The following is a 16185-nucleotide window of genomic DNA, read 5'->3' on the forward strand; positions in this document are numbered from 1 at the left end:
CCCCGAAGCAGCTGCTCCTTTAACCCCGTTCTGTCTGGGCGGGGAACAGACGCCCTCAGGCGACCTACACGCAGAGGCAGGTCCAAATCCAAAGCTGAACCCCGGGAGCTGTACGAACAAAGAAGAGAAAGGGAAAGCTCTCCCAGCAGCCTCAGAAGCAGCTGATTAAAGCTCCACAAACAACTTGATGTGCCTGCATCTGTTGAATACCTGAATAGACAACGAATCATCCCAAATTCAGGAGGTGGACTTTGGGAGTAGGATATATTAATTTTTCCCCTTTTTCTTTTTTTGTGAGTGTATATGTGTATGCTTCTGGGTGAGATTTTGTCTGTATAGCTTTGCTTTCACCATTAGTCCTAGGGTTACGTCCGACCGTTTTTTTGTTTTGTTTTGTTTTGTCTTTTTCTTTTTTTACTTAAAAAAATTTTTTTTCCTAATGTTTTCTTAATAATTTTTTCCTTATTTCCTATTTTTAGAAATTAAAAAAAAATTTTTAATAAGTTTTTTCATATTTTTTATTTTTAAAAATTAAAATTTTTTTCTTAATAAATTTTTTCTTATTTTTTATTATAAAAAATTAATAAATCTATTTTTAAAAATTAAAAAAAAAATTTTTCTTAATACATTTATTCTTAATTTTTTTTCTTATTTTTTATTATAATAGTTTTATTTTATTTTATTTTAACCTCTTTCTTTCTTTCTTTCTATTTTTTTCTCCCTTTTATTCTGAGCCGTGTGGATGAAAGGCTCTTGGTGCTCCAGCCAGGCATCAGGGCTGTGCCTCTGAGGTGGGAGAGCCAACTTCAGAACACTGGTCCACAAGAGACCTCCCAGCTCCATGTAATAACAAACGGCGAAAATTTCTCAGAGATCTCCATCTCAACATCAAGACCCAGCTTCATTCAACGACCAGCAAGCTACAGTGCTGGACACCCTATGCCAAACAACTAGCAAGACAGGAACACAGCCCCATCCATTAGCAGAGAGGCTGCCTAAAATCATAATAAGGCCACAGACACCCCAAAACACACCACCAGACGTGGACGTGCCCACCAGAAAGACAAGATCCAACCTTATCCACCAGAACACAGGCACTAGTCCCCTCCACCAGGAAGCCTACACAACCCACTGAACCAACCTTAGCCACTGGGGACAGATACCAAAAACAACGGGAACTACGAACCTGCAGCCTGTGAAAAGCAGACCTCAAACACAGTAAGATAAGCAAAATGAGAAGACAAAAAAACACACAGCAGGTGAAGGAGCAGGGTCAAAACACACCAGACCTAACAAATGAAGAGGAAATAGGCAGTCTACCTGAAAAAGAATTCAGAATAATGATAGTAAGGATGATCCAAAATCTTGGAAATAGAATAGACAAAATGCAAGAAACATTTAACAAGGACGTAGAAGAACTAAAGAGGAACCAAGCAACGATGAAAAACACAATAAATGAAATTAAAAATACTCTAGATGGGATCAATAGCAGAATAACTGAGGCAGAAGAACGGATAAGTGACCTGGAAGATAAAATAGTGGAAATAACTACTGCAGAGCAGAATAAAGAAAAAAGAATGAAAAGAACTGAGGACAGTCTCAGAGACCTCTGGGACAACATTAAACGCACCAACATTCGAATTATAGGGGTCCCAGAAGAAGAAGAGAAAAAGAAAGGGACTGAGAAAATATTTGAAGAGATTATAGTTGAAAACTTCCCTAATATGGGAAAGGAAATAGTTAATCAAGTCCTGGAAGCACAGAGAGTCCCATACAGGATAAATCCAAGGAGAAAAACGCCAAGACACATATTAATCAAACTATCAAAAATTAAATATAAAGAAAACGTATTAAAAGCAGCAAGGGAAAAACAACAAATAACACACAAGGGAATCCCCATAAGGTTAACAGCTGATCTTTCAGCAGAAACTCTGCAAGCCAGAAGGGAGTGGCAGGATATACTTAAAGTCATAAAGGAGAAAAACCTACAACCAAGGTTACTCTACCCAGCAAGGATCTCATTCAGATTTGATGGAGAAATTAAAACTTTACAGACAAGCAAAAGCTGAGAGAGTTCAGCACCACCAAACCAGCTTTACAACAAATGCTAAAGGAACTTCTCTAGGCAAGAAACACAAGAGAAGGAAAACACCTACAATAACAAACCCAATACATTTAAGAAAATGGGAATAGGAACATACATATCGATAATTACCTTGAATGTAAATGGATTAAATGCTCCCACCAAAAGACACAGGCTGGCTGAATGGATACAAAAACAAGACCCATATATATGCTGTCTACAAGAGACCCACTTCAGATCTAGAGACACATACAGACTGAAAGTGAGGGGATGGAAAAAGATATTCCATGCAAATGGAAATCAAAAGAAAGCTGGAGTAGCAATTCTCATATCAGACAAAATAGACTTTAAAATAAAGACTATTACAAGAGACAAAGAAGGACACTATATAATGATCAAGGGATCGATCCAAGAGGAAGGTATAACAATTGTAAATATTTATGCACCCAACATAGGAGCCCCTCAATACATAAGGCAAATACTAACAGCCATAAAAGGGGAAATTGACAGCAACACAATCATAGTAGGGGACTTTAACACCCCACTTTCACCAATGGACAGATCATCCAAAATGAAAATAAATAAGGAAACACAAGCTTTAAATGATACATTAAACAAGATGGACTTAATTGATATTTATAGGACATTCCACCCAAAAACAACAGAATACACATTTTTCTCAAGTGCTCATGGAACATTCTCCAGGATAGATCATATCTTGGGTCACAAATCAAGCCTTGGTAAATTTAAGAAAATTGAAATCGTATCAAGTATCTTTTCCGACCACAACGCTATGAGACTAGATATCAATTACAGGAAAAGATCTGTAAAAAATACAAACACATGGAGGCTACACAATACACTACTTAATAACGAAGTGATCACTGAAGAAATCAAAGGGGAAATCAAAAAATACCTAGAAACAAATGACAATGGAGACATGACGACCCAAAACCTATGAGATGCAGCAAAAGCAGTTCTAAGAGGGAAGTTTATAGCAATACAAGCCTACCTCAAGAAACAGGAAACATCTCGAAAAAACAACCTAACCTTGCACCTAAAGCAATTAGAGAAAGAAGAGCAAAAAAACCCCAAAGCGAGCAGAAGGAAAGAAATCATAAAGATCAGATCAGAAATAAATGAAAAAGAAATGAAGGAAACAATAGCAAAAATCAATGAAACTAAAAGTTGGTTCTTCAAGAAGATAAACAAAATTGATAAGCCATTAGCCAGACTCATCAAGAGAAAAAGGGAGAAGACTCAAATCAATAGAATTAGAAATGAAAAAGGAGAAGTAATCACTGACACTGCAGAAATACAAACGATCATGAGAGATTACTACAAGCAACTCTATGCCAATAAAATGGACAACCTGGAAGAAATGGACAGATTCTTAGAAATGCACAACCTGCCGAGACTGAACCAGGAAGAAATAGAAAATATGAACAGACCAATCACAAGCACTGAAATTGAAACTGTGATTAAAAATCTTCCAACAAACAAAAGCCCAGGACCAGATGGCTTCACAGGCGAATTCTATCAAACATTTAGAGAAGAGCTAACACCTATCCTTCTCAAACTCTTCCAAAATATTGCAGAGGGAGGAACACTCCCAAACTCATTCTACCAGGCCACCATCACCCTGATACCAAAACCAGACAAAGATGTCACAAAGAAAGAAAACTACAGGCCAATATCACTGATGAACATAGATGCAAAAATCCTCAACAAAATACTAGCAAACAGAATCCAACAGCACATTAAAAGGATCATACACCATGATCAAGTGGGGTTTATTCCAGGAATGCAAGGATTCTTCAATATACGCAAATCAATCAACGTGATACATCATATTAACAAATTGAAGGAGAAAAACCATATGATCATCTCAATAGATGCAGAGAAAGCTTTCGACAAAATTCAACACCCATTTATGATAAAAGCCCTGCAGAAAGGAGGCATAGAGGGAACTTTCCTCAACATAATAAAGGCCATATATGGCAAACCCACAGCCAACATTGTCCTCAATGGTGAAAAACTGAAACCATTTCCACTAAGACCCAGAACAAGACAAGGTTGCCCACTCTCATCACTATTATTCAACATAGTTTTGGAAGTGTTAGCCACAGCAATCAGAGAAGAAAAAGAAATAAAAGGAATCCAAATCGGAAAAGAAGAAGTAAAGCTGTCACTGTTTGCAGATGACATGATACTATACATAGAGAATCCTAAAGATGCTACCAAAAAACTACTAGAGCTAATCAATGAATTTGGTAAAGTAGCAGGATACAAAATTAATGCACAGAAATCTCTTGCATTCCTATACACTAATGATGAAAAATCTCAAAGTGAAATTAAGAAAACACTCCCATTTACCATTGCAACAAAAAGAATTAAATATCTAGGAATAAACCTACCTAAGGAGACAAAAGACCTGTATGCAGAAAATTATAGGACACTGATGAAAGAAATTAAAGATGATACAAATAGATGGAGAGATATACCATGTTCTTGGATTGGAAGAATCAACATTGTGAAAATGACTCTACTACCCAAAGCAATCTACAGATTCAATGCAATCCCTATCAAACTACCACTGGCATTTTTCACAGAACTAGAACAAAAAATTTCACAATTTGTATGGAGACACAAAAGACCCCGAATAGCAAAAGCAATCTTGAGAATGAAAAATGGAGCTGGAGGAATCAGGCTCCCTGACTTCAGACTATATTACAAAGCTACAGTAATCAAGACAGTATGGTACTGGCACAAAAACAGAAATATAGATCAATGGAACAGGATAGAAAGCCCAGAGATAAACCCACGCACATATGGTCACCTTATCTTTGATAAAGGAAGCAAGCATATACAGTGGAGAAAAGACAGCCTCTTCAATAAGTGGTGCTGGGAAAACTGGACAGGTACATGTAAAAGTATGAAATTAGAACACTCCCTGACACCATACACAAAAATAAACTCAAAATGGATTAAAGACCTAAGTGTAAGGCCAGACACTATCAAACTCTTAGAGGAAAACATAGGCAGAACACTCTATGACATAAATCACAGCAAGATCCTTTTTGACCCAGCCCCTAGAGAAATGGAAATAAAAACACAAATAAACAAATGGGACCTAATGAAACTTAAAAGCTTTTGCACAGCAAAGGAAACCATAAACAAGACAAAAAGACAACCCTCAGAATGGGAGAAAATATTTGCAAATGAAGCGACTGACAAAGGATTAATCTCCAAGATTTACAAGCAGCTCATGCAGCTCAATAACAAAAAAACAAACAACCCAATCCAAAAATGGGCAGAAGACCTAAATAGACATTTCTCCAAAGAAGATATACAGATGGCCAACAGACACATGAAAGAATGCTCAACATCATTAATCATTAGAGAAATGCAAATCAAAACTACAATGAGATATCATCTCACACCGGTCAGAATGGCCATCATCAAAAAATCTAGAAACAATAAATGCTGGAGAGGGTGTGGAGAAAAGGGAACACTCTTGCACTGTTGGTGTGAATGTAAATTGATACAGCCACTATGGAGGACAGTATGGAGGTTCCTTAAAAAACTAAAAGTAGAACTACCATATGACCCAGCAATCCCACTACTGGGTATATACCCTGAGAAAACCATAATTCAAAAAGAGTCATGTACCAAAATGTTCATTGCAGCTCTATTTACAATAGCCAGGACATGGAAGCAACCTAAGTGTCCATCATCGGATGAATGGATAAAGATGTGGCACATATATACAATGGAATATTACTCAGCCATAAAAAGAAATGAAATGGAGGTATCTGTAATGAGGTGGATGGAGTTAGAGTCTGTCATACAGAGTGAAGTAAGTCAGAAAGAGAAAAACAAATACAGTATGCTAACACATATATATGGAATCTAAGGGAAAAAAAAAAAAAAGGTCATGAAGAACCTAGTGGCAAGACGGGAATAAAGAAGACACAGACCTACTAGAGAATGGACTTGAGGATATGGGGAGGGGGAGGGGTGAGATGTGACAGGGTGAGGGAGTGTCATGGACATGTATACACTACCAAATGTAAAATAGATAGCTAGTGGGAAGCAGCCGCATAGCACAGGGCGATCAGCTCGGTGCTTTGTGACCACCTGGAGGGGTGGGATGGGGAGGGTGGGAGGGAGGGAGATGCAAGAGGGAGGGGATATGGGAACATATGTATATGTATAACTGATTCACTTTGTTATAAAGCAGAAACTAACACACCATTGTAAAGCAATTATACTCCAATAAAGATGTTAAAAAAAAAAAAAAAACATCAGAAGCAGGGGATGTGCCCACCCCTGGAAAAGAGAGGTGTTCAATCATCAGCAAAGATCACTATTAGTTTTTGCACATCCAGAATTTTTAAAGAGTATTGGAATGGGCCAATCAAGGAAAATCAGTCAATTTATGCTCTGCTGTGAACATTTTATTTCAAATCTCAGATAGGTTTGCTAAAATAGCACAGTCTATTTCTAATTCTTTAAATGTTAAAAACTAAGAGATCATAAAAAACAGACATATTTTAAAGGCAAATTAGTATCATTTCAATAATTTGGCATCATTTTTTAGTACCCTAGATAATAAACATGATTATTGCTTTCCCTTTTTACCATGTTGAGTGTTTACTGCAAATTCTTTCACGCTATTCAAAGATTAACAAAGCATGTAATTGCATATACTCAAAAGCATATCATATTTCTATTTAGAAAAAATGTATAACAATAAAAGACCAACATCAATATATCTCTAAGTTCTTACTTTCAGCGTATGAAAGGTAACATTTAGTCAGTCTCTCTCACTCATTTAAGTCATAGTTAATGCTATGGCTCTGATTTATTTATGTAAATGATTCTGTACATTTAAGATTTCAGTCTTACTTCTCTGTTCCAGGAGTTTCTAAATTATTTCCACTTCTATTTGCATTTCACTTTGACCCAACAAAGTCCCAGGCATCTATCATAAAGACATAATCATATAAATGTGAAAATATGAATGCACATGGGTACTCACTGCATCTTGGTTTATAATAATTTTTTGAGTGGAACTAATCTAAGTGCCTAAAGGAAAGAGCAAAAAGAACTGGTTAAGTAAATTATGATATTAACAGGCAATGGAATATCACTGGCCATTAAAAATGATACAATGAAAGACTTTTTAAGTATTTACAACATATTATTCAGGAAAAATAGTTCACTACATTATGACATTTATGTACAACTGTCTGAAGATCTGTTCAACAAAATGTTAACTATAGCATTTCTGGAATCGTAAGGTTGTGAGTAATTTTAATTTTGGGGGGCACTTTATTATATCTTTTAAAACTTTCTTATAATGAATATATATCATTTTATTACTCATTTGTTTAATAAATATTTATTGGGCACTTACTATGCTACTTACTATGCTTAAAGGTGCTAAAGATACAGCAGTAAACAAAACAGATAAACATCCTTGCCCTCATGGGGCTTACATTCTAGTTGGGAAGATGGACAATAATCAAAAAATAAATGTATGTAAAATGTATAGTATATTATAAAAGGGCTGGAGACAAAAACAATTAAGCAGGAAAGGGAGTAAGAAACGTTTGGGAGGATTGGGGTGAAATTTTAGATGTAGTCGCTAAGATCAAGTTAGTGGCAATGGGAAGTTGTCAAAACTTAGATTTATTTGGACGGCAGAGAGAGATGATGATATTTACTGAAGGATCAAGGAAAGAGAAACAAGGATGATCCAAGATTTTGGCCCTGATCAACTAGAAGAATGGAATTATCATTAAACGAGATTAGGAAAAGCACAGGAGGATTTTGTGGAAACACCAGGAGGTATTTTGGACATGTTCCATTTGAGATGCCTGTTGGATATCCGCATGGAGATGCCCAGTAAGTCGCAAGATATGTGGGTCTTGAGCGCTGGGAAGAGGTCTAGGCTAGATCTAGAAACTACATGCTCGTGGGGGGTCACAAGCATGTAGATCATACTTTAAGTCATGAGACTGGATGAGAGTGAATTTAGATAGAAAGGAGAAGAGAGTCAAGGACTGAGCCCTGGGGCACTCCAGTACTTGGAAGTCAAGGAGATGAGGAGGACAAAGCAAGAGACTGTGACAGAGTGGCTAGAAAGGTAAAATCAAAAGTGGGCACACGCAGTGTCCTGGAAGCTAAAACGAGAAAGTGGTTCAGGGAGAAAAGCCAACTGTTGGCTCATGTACTGGAAGGCCAAGTAAGAAAGGACTGATCATTGAATTTGCAATGCGCGGTCACTGGTCACCAGTGGATTCAGTGGAGTAGATCTGAGAAAGGAGAGAAGTTGGTACAGTGAGTACGTATAAACACGTTCCAGCAGTTTGGTAGTACGTGGAAGGAGAGAAAGAGGACCGGAGCTGGAAGCACTGGCTTTTGTTTTTATCTTTATAAGATGAAATAAGTAAAACAAGTATCAAGTATTTTATTAGTAAAGTGATTTAAGTTATTATACACAGAATTTTTAAAGTGTATCTTAAGAACAGGTAGCTCCTAATTTTATCTCAGTAATCACCTTTTGTCAGAACTAAGGGTAGAAAACCTAGATTTCCTGAGTTCTCTGCATAAACTGGCAATAAACCCTAATGAGGAGTGTTCAGGGTGGTCTGGGGTGTTCTGGGTTTCCGGGGTATTTTTATAACTAGCTTCTGAATAAACCCTGCCCCCTGTGCACTATTCCACCACCTCCACTTAAACCTCTACTTAGAGGAAATCTTCCAAATTGTATATATCTAAGAATTTGCAACCCTAATCCAATAGGGCATAAACATGCTTAGGACAACGCCATGTTTGTTAAGATTCTTGGTGACATTTAGAAATGAGCTTGGAAAAAATTTTCAAGACTCCAAAGATATGTGAGGTCAATGATTTTTTTTTTCAAAAATGCAGGGGACACGGGTTCGAGCCCTAGTCCGGGACTAGACTCCACATGCCGCAAAGCAACTAAGCCCATGCACCACAACTACTGAGCCTGCACTCTAGAGCCCACGAGCCACAACTACTGAGCCTGCGTGCCACAACTACTGAAGCCCGTGCGCCTAGAGCCCGAGCTCCGCAACAAGAGAACCCACTGCAATGAGAAGCCCACGCACGGCAACGAAGAGTAGCCCCCCTTGCCGCAACTAGAGAAAGCCTGCACGCAGCAGCGAAGACCCAATGCAGCCAAAAATAAATTAATAAATTTATTTTTTAAAGTTTAAAAAAAAAAAAAGAAGTTAGTATTTTAACACTAGCTCCACCGAGAAGTATATTGAAATATCCTCACTGCGATTTCTCGTCCAGTTCTACAACTTTCTTCTTTAACTCCTGGTTCTCCTTGATTGCAGACTGAGCTGTGATTTTAGTTCTAATTTTAGAAGTGGAGAGTGCCGCTGATTCTTCTTCTAGCTCCTGAACTCTGTCTCTCAAAGAGGTGAGGAGAGACAATTTTCTGGCATTGTTTTCTCTGTAGTTCTCCATTTCAGCTTTCAACTCTTGACAGGAAACTTCTTTGGAAAGCATCTTGGATCGCAGTTCTCGAAGCTAACATTGAAAAGAAGTAAAAAGAGGGAAAAGATGTCAATGGTATAAGTTGGAAGTACCTTGAAAAAACCCCAAAATCATAATTTAAAATTTCAATCTTTTATTCATGACTTCATCTGACTTTACTTTTTTTTTTCTTCATATTTATTTCCATATTACCAGCTGGGAAATCATGCCTAAATAGTGGACTTCAGGGCTTCCCTGGTGGCGCAGTGGTTGAGAATCTGCCTGCCAATGCAGGGGACACGGGTTTGAGCCCTGGTCTGGGAGGATCCCACATGCTGTGGAGCAACTAGGCCCGTGAGCCACAACTACTGAGCCTGCGCGTCTGGAGCCTGTGCTCCACAACAAGAGAGGCCGCGATAGTGAGAGGCCCGCGCACCGCGATGAAGAGTGGCCCCCACTTGCCGCAACTAGAGAAAGCCCTCGCACAGAAACGAGGGCCCAACACAGCCAAAAAAAAATTAAAAAAAAAAATAGTGGACTTCATAGTCTGTCTTTTTCAAAAAACAATTGAGCAATGTCTTGTGGTAATTGAGTCTCACTCAAGAGACATGTGTGGTGTATTTTGCAAAAAGCAATAAAATATTTTGCAATGAGAATTCATTTTCTAAATCTGTATTACTGCTATTGCTGCTCACGATGAAACAAGGAAGCTGCAAGGTAGGCTAGTTGTAATCTCATGGCCATAGCTGTTTCCCAAGTCAATACAGACGATGCGATATATCACAGCATTTCTCCCCCTGGCCTTCTGGACCCTTACTGTGGGTGATAAAGGAAGATAATACTCGGATTTCTGGAAAAAATATAGGAGAAAAGGAAAATCATTATAGGATTTATACAAAGGAAACATTTTAACTTTTATGAATTCTGTGGCATTAAAATGCTGAGCACAGTATGTGCCTTATTAAGCTACCAGATCCACCCCCATTAGAAAACTTTATGAATGTATCTATTTTTTTGGAACCGTAAGTATGCATGCATACATTTATTCACACACACACACACACACACACACACTATCAATTCATCTTTCAGTGGGATCCTGGCAGCCTAGTGAGAATGCTAGTTACCTCACAGGCAAGCCTAGGATTCCTTGGGGCCATCAGGCTATAAGCACAGTGAGTCTACAGAGAATCTCCCAGAAACTCCACAATAGACCTGATCCAGCCCAGAGGGTAAATGGATCCCAATCATCTTCCTAGAATTTTCCCCAGACAATCAGAACCACAGAAAGGGATTCAGATTTCCACCCCCAGAGCTTCAGATTGCAAGCAATCCACATTAAAGGCAGCTACTCCCAAGGATGCTTACAGCCATCCAAAGCCCACACAGCCCAAACCCGAAGTCCCCAGGTGCCCACAGGTGCTCTCGAGGATGTAGAGCTCCCCTGAGATCCAGAACCCAGCCCACGTCACCCTGCTTTGCAGCACGGCAAATGCACAGCCTTTCAGGAGTTCTCCACAGCTAGAGGGTAGGGGCAGAGAGAATAAGCATAAACTTTGCCAAAAAGTTTAAAACTGTTTCCCTTTGTCCTATTTCTAATCACCTCTATACTCTGCTTCGCTCCATAAGAAGCTAACAAGGCCATTTGTGAGTTATGAAGACGCAGACTCTCACCTCAGACTGAGCAGATTCAAATTTGACCAGAGTTGCTGCAAGTTCACTCCGGGCAGCCTCGACCACATTCCGATAGTGGTTTAACTGCTCTGGAGTAACTGCGACTTCCAAGAGATGATCATAAGTTTCCTGATAGGGTTCCCCAAAAGACAAAATATACAAAAGAGAGTTAAACAATCTTTTCCATGCAGCTGTGCAAAGCAAGATTAAATACAGAAGCATTCTTTGTAGTCCAAATATGTTGGAAAGGCTGCCCAGAGATGTGTTTGGTTCAGATTATTTCATTCTCCTTCTCAAAATTCTAAGGGAAGCAGGAGGCAGCCCAGGAACGAATGATAGGCTCCCCCAGGACGGTAGTGGAGTTTGACATTTAAGAGTTGGTATGTCCCCTTGGGGGACTTCCCTGGTGGTCCAGTGGGTAACACTCCGCGCTCCCAATGTAGGGGACCGGGGTTCGATCCCTGGTCAGGGAACTAGATCCTGCATGCTGCAACAAAGATCCTGCATGCCACAACAAAGACCCGGCACAGCCAAAAATAAATAAATTAATTAAATTAAATATTAAAAAAAAACAAAAAAGATTTGGCCTTTGACACTTTACAGAGTTTCCTTCCGCCCAACTCCAATGCTATTTGACCTCTGACCAGAACAGATAGCATCAACAAACAACCACCAGAAAAGATGGTTAACAGGAGGCAGTTTTTATTGTTCTTCTGTTTCCAGACTACAAAGATTCTGGTCTGTTGAATAAAGTGTTTCATGTGTTTATCAAAGAGACCATGTGATTTAAGTATAGAAGTCTGTCTCCTTCATAATTATCCACTATGCCATTTATTCTCAATCTCATAGCCTATCTTGGATTTTTGTTTTTGTTTTTTTATTTATTTATTTTTAGCTGCGTTGGGTCTTCGTTGCTGCGCGCGGGCTTTCTCTAGTTGCAGAGAGCCGGGGCTACTCTTGGTTGCGGTGAGTGGGCTTCTCATTGAGGTGGCTTCTCTTATTGCAGAGCACAGGCTTCAGTAGTTGTGGCTCAAGGGCTCTAGAGCTCAGGCTCAGTAGTTGTGGCGCACGGGCTTAGTTGCTCCATGGCATGTGGGATCTTCCTGGACCAGGGCTAGAACCCGTGTCCCCTGCATTGGCAGGCAGATTCTTAACCACTGCGCCACCAGGAAAGCCCTATCTTGGGGTTTTGAAGGTTACTCAGATGAATGCCTGAGGCCAGAGACAGTGGTCGTGCCTGGAGTCCTTCTCCATCCAGAAGGGAACAGCTCTCAGCTCCACTGAGGGCGGCCAATGCAGAAATATGGATCCCAGCATGGCCTCATTACTCTAATTTTTCAAGACAAGTCCTATATTTGGGCTTTTTGAAGTAAAAATTCCCAGTTTTTGCCTCTGGGTAACTAATCTAAATTAAAAAAAAAAAACACCATATGATCCCAATAAACACATCTGCAGAGCAGATTTGATGGGTTTGGGCTGTGGGTCAGTATGTAACCTCTGGTTCTGTTTCTGTCCTATTCATGCCATAACACCTGCTTTCTGAAAGAATTATTCCAGAGTTTGGACAGATACCCACCTGTATGAAGTTTCCAGGGACTGGGGTCTTTGTGAAAGACATACAAGAAAGCCATTCGTTTTTGAAGGAATATGAAAGAGGTCACATAAAGGAGGGTTTCCCTGGAATATCTAGTGTCTTCGGGGGACACACCAGTAAAACCTGTTTACGACTCTGCCCAGCTACTGAACTGCCAAAGACTACTGTTTGGAAATACTCATGAATGCAAAAGTCATCTTAAAGCCCTGAACTTCACAACAAGCGTTGTCATGACTAGTGTGTTTCAATCCACAAAATGCTAAACAAAACCTTCAGCGCACTTACGGACAGCCAGTGTTTGTCAATTACAACATATCCAAGAAGATGGCAGGCATGTACTCCTGGGGAGAAAGCATAAAACAATTAACTGCATTTGTTAAGAGAACCACATCCTGTTCAGCCTCACCCAGCATTCAGAAGGAACTTTTCCACCCTAACCACTCCAGCAATATTTTCCAAAATAAGCCATGTGAGGACCTAGGTCACCTACAAGAGGTTTGAGCTACAGTATGTATGGACTATTTTCTAAAATTCCTTAGGGAAATAAGTTTCTTAATGGCTATGATTATTTCTTTCATTGATTAACATGATTTTTTAGACATGACATAGTCATACTATAATTTTATATCTCTTTCTTATGAAAAACTATTGTGTCCATTGGATATAATATTAAGAGCCCCTGAGACAGTTTAGAAGTGGGCCTTTATTTGAGGAGGTCACAGTGTAATGCAGGACACCACCATGCTAAAAGCATTAGCATCTTCACATGCTCATGGGCGAAAGAAACTACATATTAAGATATTATTGCCTTTGACACTGGAGCAGGGCCTACATGAGGAGGACTCTTGATTACTGAGTTTAGAAGACAGTTGCTAGGGTCTAAATCACCTTTCAAAGTCCAGCAGACTCGAGATTATTCATCAGCAAATGTTTACGAAAAGCCTATTCTGGGTCAGGCACTGAGCTTACAGTCTAATAAGAAAAAGAGCATTTATCAAACAACCACACTGGTGATTGTGTAATTACAAACTGAAATAAATTCAAGCAAAGAAAGAAACAGACAACAAAGGAAAGTGACTTAAAATTAGGGATGTGGAAGGAAAAATTTCCCTAAAGAAGTGATGATTAAATAGAAATTAAATAGGCAAGAGGTACTGAAACAGGAGCAACCCACATCTTTCAAATAGCCAAAAGTCCGAGCAAAGGTCCTGTGGCAGGAGTATGCCCTGTGTGATCAAGGATCAGAGAGAAGGCAGTGAGGCTGAGGGGTCAGAGCAGGTGAAGAACACTGGCAGCAGGGCTCGAAAGGCAGCCCTGAGCCCATTGATATATTTTAGTACCTGATAGGGCTTCTTTTTAAAAATATTCCTCCTTGGCTATTCTTACGTGTTCATTTTACCATATGAAATTTAGAATCAGCTCATCAAATTCCAAAAAATCCTGTTGGTATTTTTATTGGGAGCATGTTAACTTTATAAATAAACTTAAAGAGAATTAATATCTCTTAAATGTTGAGTTTTCCAAATAAAATCGCCTTTGTTCCATTTGTTCAGGAATTCTCACATGTCACATATGTAGCCGTGATGGTTAATTTTATGTGACAACTTGACTGGGCCACAGGGTGTCCAGATATTTGGTTTAAACATTATTCTGGTTGTATCTATGAGGATTTTCTGGATGAGATTAACATTTGAATCAGTAGACTGAATAAAGCAGATTGCCCTCTCCAACGTGGGTGGGCCTCATCCAATCCACTGAAGGCCTGTATAGAACAAAAAGCCTGAGTAAGGGAGAATCTGTTCTCTCTGCATGTTTTTGAGCTGGGACATCAATCTCCCCCTGCCTTTGGATTCAGACTCAGACTGGAATTTACACCTTCAGCTCTCCTGGGCCTTCAGCTGGCCTACTGCAGATCTTGGGAATTCTCAGCCTCCATTATTACTCAAGCCAATTCCTTGTCATATATATATACACACACACACACACATATACATACATATACATCCTACTGGTTCTGCTTCTCCAAAGAACCCTGACTGAGCCCCAGAGACACCTCTGTGTTGAGCTGAGCTCTGGAGTATACCACACTGACATAAATCATACCAATGTTTTCTTTTTTTTTTTTTTCTGTTGCTATACCAATGTTTTCTTAAGCAAAAATAAACAAATGGGACCTAAACTTATAAGCTTTTACACAGCAAAGGAAACCATAAACAAAATGAAAGACAACCTATGGACTGGGAGAAAATATTTGCAATGTGACTGACAAGGGCTTAATTTCCAAAATATACAAACAGCTCCTACAACTCAATGACAAAAAAATAAACAACCCAATCAAAAAACGGGCAGAAGACCTAAACAGACATTTCTCCAAAGAAGACATACAAATGGCCAATAGGTACATGGAAAGATGCTCCACATTGCTAATTATTAGAGAAATGCAAATCAAAACTACAATGAGGTACCACTTCACATCGGTCAGAATGGCCATCATCAAAAAGCCTACAAATAACAAATGCTGGAGAGGGTGTGGAGAAAAGGGAACCCTCTTACCTGTTGATGAGAATGTAAATTGGTACAGTCAATACGGAAAATACTCAGTAGTATCAAGGTTCCTTCAAAAAAAAAAAACTAAAAACAGAGTTGCCATATGGAGTATACCACAGAAATCCATTCTTTCAAGACACTCTGAGGTAGCTTGAAATGAGAAGAAATGCACAGCAGTAGCATGAGAGGATTACAAGGATAGGGAAAAACAATATGAAAACTGAAAGAAGAATACATGAATTTACTTATTTATGCCTACGCGTTTCCTCTTAGCCCTTCCTTGGCTGTCCCATAGATCCTTATGTAGTGTTCTTCATATTTGGCTTGGATTTCTTCTTTGACCTGAGTTGTTTTAAGGGCTTAGTTGTTTTTGTGGCTCTCTGTTCTCAGAATTTGTTAGGATGTCTGTTTTATTGCATTGTGCTCAGACAACCCGTCTGTATTCCAGGCTGACATTCACAGGTGTACACCAGTGGGGTGGACCAATGTCCATTCAGAACTGGATCCATTCAGACTGGAAGGTTGCCCTTCTTATGCCAGCCATTACACATTTTCACCATCATCCTTTTCTATATTATTTCTACTTCAGGAAATTTATCAAGGTTTTTGTGAATATTCAATTTTATGAACATCCAATGGGTATTTAAAAGGTATATTCTCTATCTTCTGAGCTTGAACTTCAATATGTATCAATTAGTTCTACTTTATTCATCATTTTAATTAGGCATTTCTAGTCTTGTCTAATTTCTATCCTTTTACTCTATCA

General features: G+C 39.0%; 1 protein-coding gene across 1 annotated transcript in view; it reads right to left on the reverse strand.

Annotated features, from left to right (window-relative positions):
• The window catches only part of CCDC170 (coiled-coil domain containing 170), a 132321-nt gene that overhangs the window by 53397 nt on the left and 62739 nt on the right, over nucleotides 1-16185 (reverse strand). The window contains 3 exon segments of the mRNA XM_007196928.2: nucleotides 9402-9658; nucleotides 11279-11407; nucleotides 13158-13213. Of these exon segments, the coding sequence (XP_007196990.2) occupies nucleotides 9402-9658; nucleotides 11279-11407; nucleotides 13158-13213 (442 nt within the window).

Source organism: Balaenoptera acutorostrata, chromosome 14 (assembly GCF_949987535.1).
Source record: "Balaenoptera acutorostrata chromosome 14, mBalAcu1.1, whole genome shotgun sequence".
NCBI lineage: Eukaryota > Metazoa > Chordata > Mammalia > Artiodactyla > Balaenopteridae > Balaenoptera > Balaenoptera acutorostrata.